This window comes from Vulpes lagopus, chromosome 6 (genome assembly GCF_018345385.1).
Source record: "Vulpes lagopus strain Blue_001 chromosome 6, ASM1834538v1, whole genome shotgun sequence".
Lineage (NCBI taxonomy): Eukaryota > Metazoa > Chordata > Mammalia > Carnivora > Canidae > Vulpes > Vulpes lagopus.
The window spans coordinates 85,193,064-85,213,796 of NC_054829.1; the positions used below are offsets into that span (position 1 = coordinate 85,193,064).

The 20,733-nt window shown below is 36.1% G+C and overlaps 1 protein-coding gene across 7 annotated transcripts in view; it reads left to right on the top strand.

Moving 5' to 3' along the window:
* The window catches only part of ARHGAP24 (Rho GTPase activating protein 24), a 504,876-nt gene that overhangs the window by 443,326 nt on the left and 40,817 nt on the right, over positions 1 to 20,733 (top strand). For all 7 annotated transcript variants that reach the window (XM_041758959.1, XM_041758963.1, XM_041758964.1 and 4 more), the window contains one exon: positions 4,626 to 4,833. In XM_041758959.1, coding sequence (XP_041614893.1) covers positions 4,626 to 4,833 — 208 coding nt within the window. The remainder of the gene's footprint in view (positions 1 to 4,625; positions 4,834 to 20,733) is intronic.

The following is a 20,733-nucleotide window of genomic DNA, read 5'->3' on the forward strand; positions in this document are numbered from 1 at the left end:
TCCAGGATCGCGCCCTGAGCCAAAGGCAGGCGCCAAACCGCTGCGCCACCCCCCCCTGGGAATTTAAATGGACATAGCTAGAACTGTTTACATGACTCACATCACAGAGTATGTTCTTGTTAATAATCTACTAATCAATGTGTCCTTTTCCCCATGCTGCTAGTCCAGAATAGGCTCATGACCTTTGCTCTTTCTTGTTAATCTTAAAATTTGAAGTTTCACTGCTTCCTCAACCAAAATTCTAAACAAAACAGTGTAAAAAAATTTTTACCCTAACTTTTCACACGCAAAAAAACATGATCAATAGGACATTAATTCACATCTACCATTGTAAGAGATTTTTGGGACATTCTATTCCAGTGCCACAAAATGGAAAGTATACATTTATTAAAATCACTAATCTTTGCAAGACCAGACTTAGAGCAGAAAACTATTAATTTTCCATAAGAATATCTAAGGATGTGTATCTTTTGTCTATGTGCTTTAGCTCTTTTATATATTATATTGCTAAATAAACATAGCTCTTTACATAAAGGAAATTATTTCCTTGGACAGGAGGCACAAGATATTCAGAGTTTTCTCCTTCTCTATTTTCTTTTCTGACCTTCCTCCAAATTTGCATTTTCTCAGAAGAAATCACTCCTCCTAGCATGATGGCAGAAATTAGGTCAGAAAGCTAGCAGGCAGCAAGTTTCTCCCTCATTAACTCATTTTTCAGACATGTGTGCAGTACACAGTATTGTGTAATAGATACAGAGTGGCTCTGAAATCCAACCTTGAACAAATCTTGACTCCATCATTCACTAGCTATGTGACATTCAGCAAGTCACTTAACCTTTCTATGCTTCAGTCTCCTTGGCAAAATAGTGGTGCCCACGTCATAAAGTCCTATGAATTCTAAATGAAAGAAATGCAGATAAAGCATTTTCCAGCCCTTAAAATGGAAATGACAAGAGAAAACAGGGGTATGAATGTCTGTTGAGTTATCAAGCAATTTTTGACATGCCATTGAGAAACTGCTTCTTCCAAAGACTAATGTAGCCTGTTACCTACATTAATTTAAATTAATTAATTTTTCTACCCTTAGAAGATGCCATTTTCTAATTCTGCTTTCTATGTATTTGAATATTAATATTAGTTCACTCAATATTTTTTCCCAAAACAAATATATGAATTCCATTAATGTCAGATTTGATATCAGGTGTTGAATAGTTTGGTTTGTTGTTGTTTTATTGTCTCTACCAGGCTAAAAATTTTCTCTTTGGTAGTAATATTTATTGCTTAGAATGTGATGGTTTTGCATTGCTGAGTCCATGCATAAATTATTTTACAGATAGGGAGATAAAACATGTGTTTTTATTGTCAAGTTCTTAACCTAATGTTTTTGAAATAATTCCCCAAGTATTCTGGAGTATCACATAATTTTGACATGCAACACTAATTTTTCATCCCCTTTTATGAAACCATTAGACCGCTAAAACCATTTAGTGATACTCATCCCATCTGGGTACATTGGAGTGACATTTGCTTTGGCTTTCCCCACCTTTTTTTCTCATAGGTTGATCATTTTTGCCAAGCTACCACCTGATTAATATATTTTAGAGGCTGGCTGGCTGGCTTTCTTTCTTTTTTTCTTTCTTTCTTTCTTCCTGATAGAAGAAGCCAGTACAATGGCTACTCTTTATTAGAAAGAAGACACTTTACAGCACATTTTGAGTAAGTTAGTGTAAAGGCTCAGTGGGCCAACTGGTGGACACTGGCTTTTAATGAACTCCACAGTTAGGGCACTGTTGGGTCTCATGTTTGTGCAACCAGAACCAGATGATAACACTCTTGTCCTCTTCATAGATACACCCCACTATTTGCTTGTTAGTGATAGACGGGACAAAATTAGGGCCCTCCTTGTTACCTGAAGCCGCCTTTGGGGCTGGCATATTGAAAGGGCAGCATGAGCTGCCTCATGCAGCCACCATGGACTCCATTTCCAGCCCAGGCATCTCTTCATCATCAGTAGAACAGCTCCAGATGCTACGGAGAGCTCAGCAGTGACTCCACTGCAACTGCAGGCCCTTAGGGCCTGCATGACCAGTGCTCCAATTTAACCTTGAAGCTGTCACACCCACTACAAACAGCCTAGAGGAGTTGTTTCTTAATCAGTGGGTCCTCAAGGGTGAATAGTAGGGATGTTTAGACCCAAATGCATACAGGAAAAAATTTACCCTTTGTGGTTATTTTAAAATCTAATAAAACTGATCAAAATTGGCCTGCTTTTTATTACTATCATATGCTGGCAGTTCTAGACAATGTGTGGTAAAATATGTCCTCCTGTCTGTCAGGGCAAACCATCATGATTCCACCTCCTCATTTTTGGTATGCACTGCTTCATAATTCAAATTTTCCCCTTTCAAATAAATTAGTAGTTTAAGATTTTTTTTTAAAAGATTTTATTTATTGATTCATGAGAGACACAGAGAAAATAGCAGAGACACAGGCAGAGGGAGAAGCAGGCTCCATGCAGGGACCCTAATGTGGGACTCGATCCTGTGACTCTGGGATCACTCCCTGAGCTGAAGGCAGATGCTCAACCTCTGAGCCACCCAGGTGTCCCAGTAGTTTAGGATTTTAAAAGGTGAAATATTTCTGTCTGAAATATTTCTGATGAAAATTCTGGGCATTTTTACCTGGTTTTATCACCTTGATTATAATCATGGCGTCAATCAGGAAAATACAAATCAAAACCACAATGAGATACCACTTCACACCAGTGAGAATGGTGAAAATTAACAAGACAGGAAACCACAAATGTTGGAGAGGATGTGGAGAAAAGGGGAAGCCTCTTGCACCGTTGGTGGGAATGTGAACAGCCACTGGTACAGCCACTCTGGAAAACTGTGTGGAGTTTCCTCAAAAGAGTTAAAAATAGAACTGCCCTATGACCCAGCAATTGCACTACTGGGTATTTAGCCAAAGATACAGATGCAGTGAAACAGCAGGACACCTGCACCCCAATGTTTATAGCAGCAGTGTCAACAATAGTCAAGCTGTGGAAGGAGCCTCGGTGTCCATCAGAAGATGAAAGAAGATGTGGTCTCTATATACAATGGAATATTACTCAGCCATTAGAAACGACAAATGCCCACCATTTGCTTCGACATGGATGGAAATGGAGGGTATTATGCTGAATGAAGTAGGTTAATCAGAGAAGGACAAACATTATATGGTCTCATTCATCTGGGAAATATAAAAATAGTGAAAGGGAATAAAGGGGAAAGGAGAGAAAATGAGTGGGAAATATCAGGGAGGGTGACAGAACATGAGAGACTCCTAACTCTGGGAAATGAACTAAGGTTAGTGGAAGGGGAGGTGGGCGGGGGGATGGGGTGACTGGGTGATGGGCACTGAGGGGGGCACTTGACAAGATGAGCACTGGGTGTTATGCTATATGTTGGCAAATCGAATTCCAATAAAAAAATATACAAAAAATAATTAATTTAAAGAAGTAATTAAAAACTATCTTAAAATGGATTGTAGATCTAAATGTCAAACTTAAATGAATAAAATTTTTTATGAATAAATTTTTTAAAGAAATGTAGGTAAAAGTCTATGGCCTTGGATTAGGCAAAATTTTTTGATTGATTTCTTAGATATGACACTGAAAGCATAATTCATGAAAGAAAACATGATAAATGGATCTTTATCAAAATTTAGAACTTTTCTTTGAAAGACATTAAGAAAATGGTAAAACAAACCACAGACTTGTGGTATTTGCAAATCATATCTGATCCTAGAATTTATAAAGAACTCTCAAAACTCAATAATAAGAAAATAACTCAATGAAGAAATCAGCAAAAACAAATGAACAAAGGGGAAAAAAGAGAGAGAGACAAACCAAGAAACAGACTCTTAACTATAGAGAACAAGTTGATGGCTACCAGAGGAAAGGTGGGTGGGGGAATGGGGAAATAGGTGATAGCAATTAAGGAGGGCACATATGATGAGCACTGGATGTTACTGGAAGTGTTGAATCACTGTATTGCACACCTGAAACTAATATTACACTGTATGTTAACCACACTGGAATGAAAATAAAAAATTAACAAAATAATCATGGCATCATCACTTGTTTGAAAACAAAAGGTGAACAAAAAAATAAATGGACAATATTTATACTGAATGAAAATTGGACTTAAAGTTACAGCTGTAACAAAAAGTAGAGTTTGACCATTCTCTGCAGATATTCTGCTTCTCAATACAATTCCTTTCCCAAAAGAAAGAAAAAGAAAAAAGAAAAAGAAAACTCAAAAATAAAGAAAAAGAAAACTCAAAACTAAAATTTTATTTATTACAGTGTTTCTTATATCGAAGTGGATATCTCCAACTTCATATTTCTGTTTGGTTTGGGGGCTGAATATGGACTATAGGGGGAAAGGGCAGCATAAGGCAAAGTCTTTTCATTTGAAGAATTGTGTACAATGGATTTGGTTTTGTAAAAATGTGAAGTACAAGTTCTTAAATACCTGCCAGCATTTCAGTCTTTGTTTTTCCTTTATATTGAGTTTTTTAAAAAGTAACAAAGTGGGGTGATATAAATTCCTCAAATTCATTGTGATCCTTTATTTCTCCAGGCATTTTTGGACAGAAACTGGAAGACACTGTCCGTTATGAGAAGAGATATGGGAACCGTCTGGCTCCAATGTTGGTGGAGCAGTGTGTGGACTTTATCCGACAAAGGGGGCTAAAAGAAGAGGGTCTCTTCCGACTGCCAGGCCAGGCTAACCTAGTGAAGGAGCTCCAGGATGCCTTTGACTGTGGAGAGAAGCCATCATTTGACAGGTAGATTTCAAGAGTTTACTAATCATCCTTCACTGAGAAATCCAAACTAAACAGAAAGAAGGCAGTGAACTAAGATGATATAACCTTAACTGATATTATAATGGTTTAGAATATGGATTATATAAGCCATACAAAGATGGTTTGTTTTTATTCATTTATAGAGTCAAAAAAATTAACACTTTAGGGACGCCTGGGTGGCTCAGCAGTTGAGTGGTTGAGCATCTGCCTTTGGCTCAGGGGATCAGGGATGGAGTCCCTCATCAGGCTCCCTGGCGAGGAGCCTGCTTCTCCCTCTGCCTACGTCTCTGCCTCTCTCTGTCTGTGTCTCTCATGAATTAATAATTAAATCTTTTTAAAAATTAGCACTTTAGGTATCTTTCTCCTCCATACTTTTGTCCCCCTTAAAATATTATTTATTCTTTTCCATTGGTCCTAAATTAACACTATATTAAACTTTTGTGTCAGAAAAGTCTTCTCTTGTTCATAGTTTTTTTTTTAATTCTTTCAGCTAAGAGATATTACAAGTATTAATAAGCAGAGATTGGGATATTGGCAATGTAATTAAAGTAACTGTTTTTAATAATAATTATAAAAGCACTATATTTTTAAATATGTAGCTTCACCTTAATCTAGAATTGATTTACAAAGAATCAAGGAGAAGTATAGCATAATAGAATTCAGGAGATAATGGAAGTTTCAGAAGAACATATAAAGCATCCATAACTCTGCTAATTAAGAGTTAAACACTTATGGTAATGTTTTGTAAATTACCTCCTTCTCGTCACTCTTTTTAACTTAGTAGAAAATAATAATTTTTTTATCCTGATATTATCAATTTAGCATAGTCATATTTTTCATGTTACTATTTGAAATATCCCCAATATTTTTCATGTTACTATTTGAAATATCCCCAATATTACAATATATTTTAGCTGAATACTTGATGGTTGGCACCCTCTGTAAGCATAATTTTTCATATCTAATATTACACTCTACAAGCATATTGTTCATAACCATTTCAACAATTTGGACATTTATGTTATCATTTTTATCACTGTAAATAATGTTGTAGAGGGTATCCATTTACATAAATATTTTCTATTTTTGCTTTATTTCCTCAGGAGAGATTCTCAGTATTGAGCTTTGTGGATAAGAATACTCTTACTACTTGAAAATTGAAAATTATATACTAAGTATCATTTTGCTTTGGAAACATAGAATTATTAGTACACAGATATATAGACACAGATCTATGGAACAGATAGACAAGTAGATACTTGAATACATACTATAAGACAAAGGAAGCACCTTTGGGAATATGGGCTAATTCTAATAATCCAAGAAATGCACATTATATTATTTAATATCCTTCTACTAGTTACATCAGCAAAATCTTGAATAATGGTAATACTCAGTGCTAGCAAGGTATATAGGCTAGGTACCTTGATGGTGAGAGTGCAAATTATTTTTAGTCTTTCTAAAGAAATTTGGTAATATATTTTAAAAGCGTTTTAGCAGGAAATTCTAGTCCTAGAAAAAATCAGATCTGTAGAAAAAAACTTAAGTGCAAAGTTGCTTATTACAATTTTAATAATAATAAAAATAACACCAATCTATTATCTCCAGCAGAATATGTTAATTAAATAATAGTGCATTAATATAGTAAAATGTCATACAATTATTAAACTTTTGGAAATATGCTAATTATAGTCATAAGTAGAAATAATAAATGGAAAAATAAGACAGGAGCAATTAATTGATTAACATCCTACCTGTTAACAGAAAGTATAACAGTTTATAGGCATTCCTAAATTATCTCTGAAAGAGAAAAATTAAATGTGAAGACAAAAACATGAATTCAAAACCAGAGTTGGAGAGCAAATTTCAAGAATACAGATATACTTTGGCAGGGGAGCCCCATGTCTTATTTTATACTTTGAAGAAGAAAACCTAAACAAGTAGTTAAAATTCAGACCTATTCACAGGATATACACATGGTTTATCTAGACAAAATGCAATTTTTTGGCTCCAAAATTGAATGAAATTTGTTAGGGAGATCCTCATAATAAAATATCATATAATGAGATAAACAACATCTTCTACAATGAACTTCATGTGACATTAATAAGTTTCAATGGCCTTTTCTTATATTATATATGACCTAATATATATGCAGATGACATTATAGAAAAGTATATTTATTAAAAATTATTTTGGTATTTACAAAAATAATTACCAAAAATACCAAAAATTATAGGTATTTACAGTTTGGTTATTATAACAAGATTCTCAGTGATGTGAAAGAATGGAAGGATATTTTATAAGTTTTAGGATACCTATAAGAAAATATGCCCTGTAAGCAATTATCTTCAAATCATGCTCTTAATAACTGAGCTGACAATAAAATACTGTGCAATCTTTATATAAAATATGATCCCACTTATAAAGAAGTATTTATTTTTGTATGAAATACTTTAATGCACACACAGACTGAAGGAAAGGTAACAAAAGATAAACACGGATTTCGTGGGATAATGAATAATGAATGATAAATGATTTTTTCTTTCTTTTTTTAATATTGTGATTCCATTACTTCTAAAATCATAAATTTATTCTGAAAGATCTTTTAATTACCTGGTGATTTTATGCTCTGGAAAAATTTTCTTATCTTTTAATTTCTAAAGAGTAATTACAGAAGCTACCTGTCAACTAGAAAACCTATAGAAAGTTGCAGAGAGTATTTCAGCGTTAGGACTATTAATACAGTAACATCCTACATCCTCGCATCCTACAAGGAAAAGAGTGTCATACATTTGCCCAGTCATTCAGTGTTTCAGGGTTTCTACACTTGTGTAACATGCCACCCCAAAACTTTGTGACATAAGTCATAACAACCGGTATTGCTTGTGGTTCTGCACTTTGGGTAGGAGTTGGCCAGGATGCGCCCCTTTCTCCTGCCCAGGATGTGGATTCACACAGATCAGTTAGGTCTGAAGGATCCAGGATGCTTTTACTCAGATGTCCAGAGCCTTGTCTGAGATGGCTAACATGGCTGGGGGCTGCTTGGGCCTTTCTTTCTCTCTCTCTCTCCTCCTCCTGTCCTCCTCATCCCTCCCTTCCCTTCCCTCACTTCCTTCCTCCTCCTTCCTCCTCCCTCATGCCCTCTTTGCTCTTTTTTTCTCTGTAAATATCACATCTAATAGAGCGACTCTTCATATGGCCTTTATCTCTAGCAGATTACTCAGACTTGGTGACATGATACCCCAGGGTTCCAAGAAAATGAAAATGACAGTTTGTAAGCCTCACGAGGGCCAGGTCCAGACTATAGTGTGATTCTGGTGCAGTCTATTGGTCAAAGCAGGTCACAAGACAGGCCAGCCTACATTTGAGGAGAAAGGAAATAAACTCTGCCACTTGATGGAGAAAGGGGTAAGCGCATAAAGAGAAGGAAGATTTGCAGGAGGCTATTTTTAGAGAAAATCACTATAGGTTTAAAGTCTGGAAATCAAGTGGAGTAAATCCTCTTTGTTCTTAAGATTGTTTTGCCAATTCTAGGTCATTTACATCTCCATTAAAAAAAAAAAAAGAAATCTAGCGTATGCTTATTAAGTTGTACAGAAATGTCTGTTAGGATTTTGATTGAAATTTCACTGAATCCAGAAATCAACTGGGAGAAAATTTTGACATCTCAAAAATATGAAATCTAATTCATGAACATAGCCCATCTCTCCATTTCATTAGAACATTCTACATTTCCAAAAGGTTTTGTATTTTTCAATGTTAAGATCTTGCTCCATATAAATAATATCCTTAATATTTATAGATGTTCCTGTAAATGGTATTATTTTTAATATTTAATTTTCCTATTGCTCACTGCTGGATTATCCAAATGCAATTGATTTTTTAAAAGATTTTATTTATTTATTTGAAAGAGAGAGAACACAAGTGGGGGAAGAGGGGTAGTGACAGAGGCAGAGGGAGAAGCAGACTCACCACAGAGCAGGGAGCCCAATGCAGGGCTCAATCCCAGGACCCTGGGATCATGACCTGAGTCGAAGGCAGATGCTTAACCTCCTGAGCCACCCAGGAGCCCACAATTGATTTTTTAGTATATAGATCTTTTGTCCTACCAACTTGGCAAGTTCATTTATTAGTGCTAGCAGGACTTATGTAGATCCCTTAGAATTTTCATTGTACATATCTTGTTGACTTTACCTAGCGAGAGTTTTATCCCTTCCTTTTCAATATGTAGGCCTTGCATTTCCTTCCTTTTCTTGCTTTCTTTTTTCTTTCTTTCTTTCTTTCTTTCTTTCTTTCTTTCTTCTTTCTTTCTTCTTTCTTTCATTCTTCTTTCTCTTTCTTTTGCCTGTTTGTACTTGCTAAGAACTTGGTAACCATAGAATCATAGTAGTGAGTGGACATACTTTTCTTGTATGTAGAGGGAGCTTTTCAGTCTTTCACTATAATGTGTAATGGTAGCTATGGGTTTAATAGGTAGCTATAAGTTTATTGTAGATGACCTTTACGAGATAAGGAAATGTCCTTTTATTTCTAGTTTGCCGACATTCTTAATAAAGAGATTCAAACATTCTTAATAAGGAGATTCAAATTTTATAAAATCCATTTCTTTCTGCATTTATTACAGAAATTATCTGATTCCTCCCTTTTGTGATGTTAATGTCCTGAATTACATTAATCTATTTTCAAATGTTAAACCAACTTTACCTTGCTAAGATAAGCCACATTGACTTGTGGTGCATGACACTTTTTATATATTGCTGTATTTGACTTGCAGATAACTTTTTAAGGATTTGGGGACCTACATTCATCAAGGGTACTGACCTGTGGATTTCTTATACTATCTTCAACTAGTTTTGTTATCAGAGAAATTCTGGCCCCCCTATTAGTTAGCAAGTGTCCCATCTATCCTTGTTTTCTGAAAGAGTATGTGTATTTTGTACTATTTCCTCTATAAATCTTTGATAAAATTTACCAGTGATGTCATTTAACCCTAAAGTTATCTTTATGGGGAAGTTTTCGGAGATGGCTTTTCTAATGCTTCTGGTGCCAGTTTTGATAATTTGTCTCTTTCATGACATTTTCCCGTTCCATGTAACTTTTCAAATTTAATATCATGAAGTTGTTTATAATATTCTTTTTTTTTTTTGTAATATCTGTAGACTTTTTAGGAAAGTCCTCTCCTTCTCTTCTGATATTAGGGAATGTTTCGTTTTTTTCTTAGTCTATTTATGTGTTATCAATTTCATTAAGCCTTAGAACCAGTTTTGGTGTCATCGATTTTCTCTCTTTTAAACATGTTTCTCATATACTCTGTTAAACCTGATAGTTGTTCTTTCCCTGGTAGCTGTTCTGCGTTTAGCCCCATAGGATGTTTCCCTCTGCAGGCTCATCTTGGTATTTAGATGAAGACTTAAGAAGACATATGTGTAGATTTCAAGAAGTCCTTTTGTGCAAAGCTCCCTCCTCTCTAGTAGTCTGTATCACAAATGACAACTGCTTCAACCTTTCCAAACTGTAATCTCTGTCTCTTTACCTTGGGGAGACTGCTCTTCTCTCTTTAGAGTTCCAATCCCTGTCCCAGACTCTGGTGAGTGACAATTCACAAAGGCTGGAGAAAGCATAAGATTTACCTCATTTGATTCCATACTCTTAAGGGTCACATTTTTGCACTATTGTCCAATATCTTTAAAAAAGTTGTTTTGACTAGTTTTCTCATTTTTGATAGAAGATATAATACCTGTTACTCTGTGAAGACTGTGAACAGATTCTCATCCATACTTCTGAACTCCTGCTATATGTGTTGTCAGGACCCCTCCTCTGGGGGTGGGTGGGTGGCTGGGTAATACGCCTAGGTTAGGGCTTGGTTCTCTAACCTTTGGTATTTCTCTGCTCTTCGATCTACTCTCTAGACTCTTGTTTTGCTCCGTGAGACTTCTTCCTGCCCCCAACAAGAAATGGCTCATTTTTCTAATTGAGTAGTTTCTCAGTCTGCTTCCTGCTCATAGAAAGTTGGGGTCTTAAATACTCGTTTCATTTTGAACTGGTATTGTACCTTTTATTCCAAGTGCCATAGTTCCTTTAAAAACCTTGGAAGTATCAAATTATAATCCTCCTGCTGAAACAAAATCACATCCATAAATCCTTTTATATTAGGTCCTACCATATGGGGTCTATGAGGATTTTATGGAACAACCTTAAAATTCGTTCTAAATCCTTTTGTATTGCTGAGAGAATCTGTAAGGTGCTGCCTTAAGTCTTTCAGAGGTTTTAATGAGGAATCTTAAATCACACCATCATTTGGTCTTTACCTTCAGGTCATGTTTGACTGGCAGCACCCTGGATTTTTATGTTTGCTTCAGGGCCATTTCTTACTTTTAGAAGATTTCACCAACTGGAGACATGTCTTGGGAGCACTATAGTTTCTCTAAATTCTTCTTCAGAGTTGAACAGTTTCTAATTAGCTTCATCAGGAACATTTTTATATTCTGAGTTATGGCAGCCTATAATCTTGCAAATTTTTCCAACCACTACTTAATCAGCTTTTACCATTCTCAAGCTTTCATAGCAATTTTATCATTGTTTTTCCAGTTCTGATAGTCTCCTCCTGACTGTCCAGACACTGCCTGGTCAAAGCCAGCACCATACATTAGAGCTTTCTTGTGGCAGCACCCAATTTCTGCTTCCAGTGACTGCTTCCTGTATCTCTTGCTGCATAGTAAACCAGTCCAAACCAACAGTAACCCTTTCAGATTCTGCATTTGAACAGTGCTTGGCAAAGACTTGGTATCAGTTGCCATAATCTAATGTATCCAAGAGAGTTACCTCTTGGGATGTGCCTAAGCTAGGCCAGCTGAAATGGCTGATGATGGGTTGAGCCTGTCTCTTTCTCTTTGGGGTCTTATGTCCTATAGGCTTCTCTCTTTAACTAATTATTCATACACAGTAAGTATCTCAGGACCAAAAGACACTAAGAGTGGAAGCCATAAGGCCTATGAAGGGTTAGGCCCAGAACTGGCACAATATAATATCCACTAAATACTATTGGTTCAAAGTAAATCATAAGGCCAGTTCAGATCAAAAGAGATTAAAAATTGGTTCTACTTCTTGGTAGAAGGAGAGACATGAATATATACAAGTGGGAAATTATTGACAGTCATCTTTGCAGATAATCTGTCTCATTTATCCATTCAACAAATAATTTTAGATGTTTAGTATGTCTCAGACACTTAGACACCTGTTCTAAGTTCAAAAGACCATCAGTTCTCTTCTGGGGTTTGCATTACTAGTGGTAGACAGATAAACAATAAATAGTCAATATATAAATAATTTCAAAGAGTGATAAGGATGACATGCTAATATGTTAGTGAGTGAAATGCTGAAAACACACATCTCCTCCCTGAGAATATCTTTTAGGTTCAGCTTGAATGATGGGAAGAAATTTGCCATATTTAAGATGTGGTAGAGGCACATTGTAGATAGAATATCAAGTACAGGGATGCCTGGGTGGCTCAGCGGTTGGGGGTCTGCCTTGGCTCAGGGCATGATCCTGGAGTCCCAGGATCGAGTCCCACATCGGGCTTCCTGCATGGAGCCTGCTTCTCCCTCTGCCTATGTCTCTGCCTCTCTCTCTCTCTCTCTCTCTCTCTCTCTCTCTCTCTCTCATGAGTAAATAAATAAAATCTTAAAAATAAATAAAAAAATTTAAAAATAGAATATCAACTACAAAGACCTTGAGATGGGCACAGCTTAGCTTGTTTGAAGACCATAAAGAAGGACATTGTGGCTAGAATACAGTGAGTGATGAATACAGTCTGGGGAGATAGGTGGAAGAGATGGATCTTGTGTAGCTCCATAGATTGTGATAAGGAATTTCACTTTCCTTCTAAGTGAAAAGGAAATACATTGAAACATTTTTCATAAGTAAATGGAATAATTTTATTTACATGTTAAAAAATGGTCACTCTGTAAAGGATAACTAATGTTTTCTATTATTCTATCCATAGAATATTTCTGACACCAAATGTGTAGGTTTTCCACAGCAAGCAATTCTCTAATTATTGGTGAACACCAAATGGATGTCCTACAATTTGATTAAATTCTGACACTAACTGTCCAGAGTTAGTGCAGACTCTGAAGGTTAAGGGCTCGATTCCACAAGACTGCCCATCCCCCCAATTGCAGAGATCAATGGCAAGTCACAGGTTGTCACATACTTCTGGCCAACCAGTTATAAATCAGAAACTCCTCGGGCTTCGTAATTTGCTAGAAGAGCTCACACAACTCAAGAAAACAGTTTACTTACCAGATTACAAGTTTATTATAAAAAGGATACAATTCAGGAGTAACCAATTGGAATAGATGCATAGGGCAGATATAGGGAAAGGTGAAGAGCTTCCAGGACCTCACCAGGCAGGCCACGTCCCAGCAGGAGGATGTGTTCACTAGTCCAGAAGCTTTCGGAATCCCTTCAGTTAGGAATTTTTATAGAGGCTTCATTGTATAAACATGATTAATTAAATCTTTGGCCATTGGTGACTGAACTGAATCTCTAGTACCCTGTCCCCCCACCAAAGATTGAGGGGTAAAGCTGAAAGTTCCAACACCCTAATCACATGCTTCCTTCCTCTGGTAACCACCCACCTCCTATTTTAGGGGCTTTCCAAAAGTCACCTCATTAACCTCATCAGGTACGATTGAAAGGGGTTTTTTAAGAATAATGAGGACTTTTCTTTCACCTACATCACTAGAACTACTTCAGAAACTAGGGATAAAAACCAAATACCATAACAAAAGATATTTCTATTACTTTTATCATTTAGAAAATTAGAAGGATTTTAGGAGCTCTGACCAGGAGCCATAAAAAAAAAAAAAACCCACACACAAAATATATCTCTTATTGTATCACAATGTCACATTCTGGCAATCTAAATATCCTTGTTTTGATAAATAAATTGTCAAGCTTGAGTCCTGTCATAGGGAGGCACATATGTGAATTCCTGAATTCTGCTGATTAAAAATTAAAAAAAAAAAAAAAAAAAAAAAGACTTCCAGATCCATGAACGGAGAAATAAAAAGAACAGAGTCACATATTTGTGGCAAAATATAATTGCTAACTACACTGGTAGGGGAATAAATAAGCCATAATTTCCCAAGGAAAGTAAGATTATTTTCAGAACACATAGTCTGTTCCATGTGCTTTTTTATTTAATTGTCTGAGTTTGAAATTTCTCATGGCCAAGTACTAGCTAGCTCAGGTTTTGGTTTTCAGGAGTGGAAACAAACTGTCTTGGAACATTTGGTTAGAGTTTGTTTCACCAACGTTCACCATCAAACTGATTTTTAAAAGGGTGTAAGTTTAAAATATAGACTGTGTATAATGTTTTCAATATTTATTAGGATGTAAAGAAAAGTATAGAAATTTTTCATTGTGAAATATGAGACAGAGTGAGAATGAATGAGTGTATTCTCCTATGTAGCCTCAAAACGCTTCTATCTCACTGAAGAGTCAACAAGATGTAGCTTTCATCTCCATGTATGTTAAAATGTAGAAAGAAATTCTCACAGTAATTCTGCAAAGATAATCTCTAATTATAATTTTAAGGCCTACTGTTATTAAAGCTCCAATATGAAGCCCTAAAATTAGATTTTTAAAGTGAACTTTCTTAATAACTTAAAATTATAACAGTATAAAGTGTTATTAAAATTTAATTTAAATATTATTAAGATCATATTTTAATTATTACATTTTGTATACAATTTAGAATATAGAAGAATAGAAGAAGGGAGGAGGAGTATTTCAAAAGTAGATAACCTAGGAAGCTATTGCTATATGTAATGTATAAAAAAGTAAACATGTAGAAACTTAAACATACAGATATATCTAAATACAGATATGTATATATACAAAGTATTGGAATCACAGTTTTTACATCTTTCCTGTTCTTAACATTATATCATGAACAACTTGCATGTCACTAAGTAGCTTTCACAAACATAATTTCAAGGACTATGTAATAAATCATCATATCAGTGCATTGCTTTATCTAATTCTGCATCTGTCATTTTCAATCTTTTGTACACAACAGTCCTATGCTAACAACCATCTATATTCAAAAATTGGCCTGTGCTTTTGGAGCTATGGGTCCATTTGGAAAATAATATTTCATATTTGAATGAGAAGAAGTATGTTGTCCTATGGGAGAAAAAAAGATCGTTTAAGAAGAAGAAATTTGGAAGATACATTATTTAAATTTAGAGAGGTAGGCACATGTACTAGCTTTTATTAAACCATGCACTTTCTGTTCTTTAATTATCTCATGCTATTTTCCTAGTTCTGAGGTTGAGGTTTAAGACTTTCATGTGTGCATGACTTTTTGTTCCTACAGTTGGATGACATATTCCCACAGACTCCTCGACCAAAGTGAATTCTGTGAGAAAGGACATTTTCATTGACCGGAAATAATTTGTATTTTATCAATTTATGTCAACTGTAAAAAACAACAGATATAATAGTTACTAACCATTCTTTTCTTTATTATATCTGCTCAGAAATGAAAACAAATTAAATCATAACATTTTATTTAAATTTCCCCACTTTGAGGGGATAAAAATGAAATACAGAATGTGTAAAATCAAATTAGAAGCGGAATGTTCTTTCATTTCCAAAGTGCTCCAGGTGGCATCAGCTGTTAAAGAAGATACATTTTGGAATTGCTGGGAAGACAAGGTCAAGAATGACCATGTGGGCGTCACCATCAAAGTTTTCATTGTCAGCAACAAAAAAACTATGCACTTTACAACACAACACCCTTATAAGAGCAAGGACAGAAGGCTGTAGAAGTCAATGATTTTACAAATTCTGTCCAAGAATCCTGTAAGATAGTCCGAGTTACCCCTGACACCTTCCCATGTACTCTGTTCATTTTGTCCTTGACCCTCTTTCTCCTCTTCTACCATCTTGTTTGGTTTTTATTTGTTTTGGTGACTGAATTAGAATTGCAAAACAACTGCAACTCTACAGAGATTTTTTTTAAGTCTAAAATTTAGAAGGCAGGAAAGCCAGACACATATTTCAATTTTTATCTTCTGAGTAGCTATATAGCTTTGAATATCACTGATCTGAGTTATAAAAAGTGGACTTGAAAGTGGAGAGCAGGACAGACAGTAGAGATTCTTAAACATTAGTTTGTGTAAGAATGACCCAGCAAGGTGTCTCAAGATTCAGATGCTCACACCCCACTGTCTCTCATTGCAATTTTAGAAAGTTGGGGGATGCGTAGGCATCTGAATTTTAAACAAATCCTCAAGTAATTCTTATGTGCATGATTCTCAAATCATAACTTGGAGAATACCAGCCACACTATAGAGTACAGGAGTGTGGGGCAAGAAGAAATGCTCATTTGAAGTGACGTGCCTCAGTTTTCTCATATATGAAATGAGAGAAAAAAATCAACCTCACTGAGGTTGAAGAGTAGCATGTTAGTTCTGACTCAGCTAGGCTGGTCTTAAGCTACTCTGAGAAATAACTTATTTTCTGAGGTCTACAGTTAATGTGTAAAATATGTTCTTTCCTACCTGCTGAAATGGGCCTGAAATTTTAGAACAATCTAAAAAGAACTTCCCTGCTCCTTTATGCTTTGATCCGTGTGAAAAATCAAACACTGAGGAGTTCAGTAGCAACCTATAGGGTTACAGAGCCTCTGTATCATAGTGTGAATAAAGGATCCACGGGTAGGATTTGATGGAGAAAAGTGAAAAAAGCAAGTGGTAGGTAGCTTCAGGGCATACGGATAGGTGAAGAGTTGGAAAAGCACAGAACTGACTCCCAGAAGTTTGCCTAAGGCAAACCCTGAATGTGTAGATGGTAAACTGGTTACCTGTTTTTAGCACTTGACATGATTCTCTGAAGCTAGGAGAGGAATCAGCCCTGCAATGACCTGAACAACTATTTAACTGTGGTGACTTTTAACTTTCCTATTTTTTGATGCAGTTCTTAGGTATTATGATGGTGTGACCAGATTTGATAACCATTGCCTTAGAGTACATCCCAAACTTCTGTCATTCCCATAGCACCATCATGATTTTCCTTTAAATTTATTCATTGTTTTATCAATCTTGTTGTAAAAGGAACTTGATATCATTATTGTTCGTTGAAAAACCAGCACCACTCATTGTAAATTACAAGGTCACTATATCATAAATGCAATGACAACAAGACATGTTAAATGCCAGCTGAATACAGCTGCTTTCTGAAGTCTGGCCCTAGGGCCTTCTGTTTATTTGAGAAAAACAGAGATTGGCAAGTATTAGTACCACTTCAACACTGCTCTCATTTCCAACTGGTACTTCCTACTTGATATAATCAGAAGAGGTGAAAGATAATAAGAAAAGGACTAACGTTCCTGTTGTGTGTTTTGATGTTACATAGTGTTCTGTCTGTGTGGCATTGTACTCGGAATAGCCTACACTTCAGATCACTCTTCAGCAACACTGACAGGCCCGCTTCCGGGAGCATGTGGCTTCTTATCTAATTTGAACAATGAGTGTAACTCACTAGGGTTCCATGAAACCCATTTGTAAACATACCAGGGTCTGACAAATTAATGAGCTTTAAAGGAAAATATTTTTATATGGAAAATCTTCACATGAATGGATATTTACTAAATATTTTATGGAGTACAGGTTGTTAGCTAGAAATCTGTCATGTTTCATTATGCTTACTCTCTTGGTGATGTATCTAAAAAGCCTGTACATTGGAAGGCAAGGACATGAGTTTCACTTTCCTTTCAATATATCTTTGTTCTTTAACTTCTTCTCTTTTTAAAATTTTATTTAAATTCAAGTTAGTTAACATATAGTGTATTTTTAGTTTCAGGGGTAGAATTTAGTGATTCATCACTTGCATATAACACCTAGGGCTCATCACAAGTGCCCTCCTTAATACCCATCACCCATTTAGTCCATCCCACCCCCAACTTCCCCTTTAGCAACAATCAGTTTATTCCCTGTAGTTAAGAATCTCTTATAGTCTGCCTCCCTCTCTGCTTTTATTTTATTTTTCCTTCCCTTCCCCTATGTTTTTCTCTTTTGTTTCTTAAATTCCACATATCAGTGAAATCATATGGTATTTGTCTTTCTCTGACTACGTATTTCACTTAGCATAATATCTTCTAGTTCCATCTATGTCATTACAAATGACAAGATTTCATTCTTTTTGATTGTTGAGTAATATTCCTACATATATGTATATGGGAATATATACAGGAATATATATATCACATTTTTAACTTTTAATTTAATTTAATTTAATTTAATTTAATTTAATTTTTTTTTATTTATTTATGATAGTCACAGAGAGATAGAGAGAGAGGCAGAGACACAGGCAGAGGGAGAAGCAGGCTCCATGCACCCGGAGCCCGACGTGGGATTCGATCCAGGGTCTCCAGGATCGCGTCCTGGGCCAAAGGCAGGCGCCAAACCGCTGCGCCACCCAGGGATCCCTAATTTTATTTTATTTGAGAGTATGATTGGGGGTGAGGGGCAGAAGAAGAGGAAAGAGCAGACTCACCACTGAACAGGGAAACTAAAACAGGACTTGATTCCAGGACCCTGAGACCATGACCTGAGCTGAAGGCAGACATTTAACCGACTGAGCCACCCAGGCACCCTTATCCATTCATCAGTTGATGGACATGTAGGCTTGTTCCATATTTTCGCTATTGTGGACATTGCTGCTATAAACATTAGGGTGCATGTACCTCTTCGAATTGCTATTTTTGTATCCTTGGATAAATGCCTACTAGTACAATTGCTGGGTCCTAAGTAGTTCTATTTTTAACTTTTTAAGGAACTTTCATACTGTTTTCCACATTGGCTGTACCAGTTTGCATTCCCACCAACAGTGTAGGAGGGTTTCCCTTTCTCCACATCCTCGCCAACACCTGTCATTTCCCGACTTACTAATTTTAGTCATTCTGATTAGTGTGAATAAATTTATCTTTGAGTAAATTTGGAACTCACTTCCACTGAAACCAGATTGAGTTATAAATAAAAATAGTCAATTAGCAAGAAGCTTCCCAGTATTTGGCATATCAGTTGGTGTTAATATACTTATTTGCAAGGATGCAGTGTAAGAGTAAAAGTTCAGGCAGCCCCACCATTTACTACCAAAGTTAACAACCTGGGACTAGTTACTTCTCAAACCACCTATTTACTCATTTTACTAGTGTAAAATGAAAATAATAATGCTTAACCCACAGGGTTGTTGTATTAATGCACTTAAAAATAAAACAAAATGCATATTAACTATGCTGGAATTAAAATAAAATAAAAAGTTTAATTAAAAAAACAAACTGAACAAATAAATAAACCAAAATGGAACAAAAACACCAGAAGAAGTGATACAATGGAAGAGGGCACTTAGCACAGTTATTGCCGTTGTCATAGGTATCATGATGTTCATGATAATGATGATTCTAACATTTTATATGATAAGCAAAAGTAATAATATGCTTGAACCTCAACTCTTCATTGTTTTATTTATTTTTATTTTTTATTTTATTGGAGTTGAATTTACCAACATATACCATAACACCCAGTGCTCATCCAATCAAGTGCCCCCCTCAGTGCCCGTCACCCAGTCACCCCAACCCTCCACCCACCTCCCTTTCCACCACCCCTTGTTCGTTTCCCAGAGTTAGGAGTCTCTTATATTCTGTCTCCCTCTCTGATATTTCCCACTCATTTTTTCTCCTTTCCCTTATATTCCCTTTCACTATTTTTTATATTCCCCAGATGAATGAGACCATATAATGATTGTCCTTCTCCGATTGACTTACTTCACTCAGCATAATACCCTCTAGTTCCATCCACGTGGAAGCAAATGGTGGGTATTTGTCGTTTCTAATGGCTGAGTAATATTCCATTGTATACATAGACCACATCTTCTTTATCCATTCATCTTTCGATGGACACCGAGGCTCCTTACACAGTTTGGCTATTGTGGACATTGCTGCTAGAAACATCGGGGTGCAGGTGTCCCGGCATTTCATTGCATCAGTATCTTTGGGGTAAATCCCCAGCAGTGCAATTGCTGGGTCGTAGGGCAGGTCTATTTTTAACTCTTTGAGGAACCTCCACACAGTTTTCCAGAGTGGCTGCACCAGTTCACATTCCCACCAACAGTGCAGGAGGGTTCCCCTTCTTCCACATCCTCTTCAACATTTGTTGTTTCTGTCTTGTTAGTTTTCCCCATTCTCACTGGTGTGAGGTGGTATCTCATTGTGGTTTTGATTTGTATTTCCCTGATGGCAAGTGATGCAGAGCATTTTCTTATGTGCTTGTTGGCCACGTCTACGTCTTCCTCTGTGAGATTTCTGTTCATGTCCTTTGCCCATTTCATGATTGGATTGTTTGTTTCTTTGCTGTTGAGTTTAATAAGTTCTTTATAGATCTTGGATACTAGTCCTTTATCTGATACGTCATTTGCAAATATCTTCTCCCATTCTGTAGGTTGTCTTTTAGTTTTGTTGACTGTTTCTTTTGCTGTGCAGAAACTTTTTATCTTAAGACCCAATAGTTCATTTTTGCTTTTGTTTTTCTTGCCTTCATAGAAGTATCTTGCAAGAAGTTACTGTGGCCAAGTTCATAAAGGGTGTTGCTTGTGTTCTCCTCTAGGATTTTGATGGATTCTTGTCTCACATTTAGATCTTTCAACCATTTAGAGTTTATCTTCATGTATGGTGTTTCATTCTTCTGCATGTGGATGTCCAATTTTCCCAGCACCATTTATTGAAGAGACTGTCTTTTTTCCAGTGGATAGTCTTTCCTCCTTTGTCGAATATTAGTTGACCATAAAGTTGAGGGTCCACTTCTGGATTC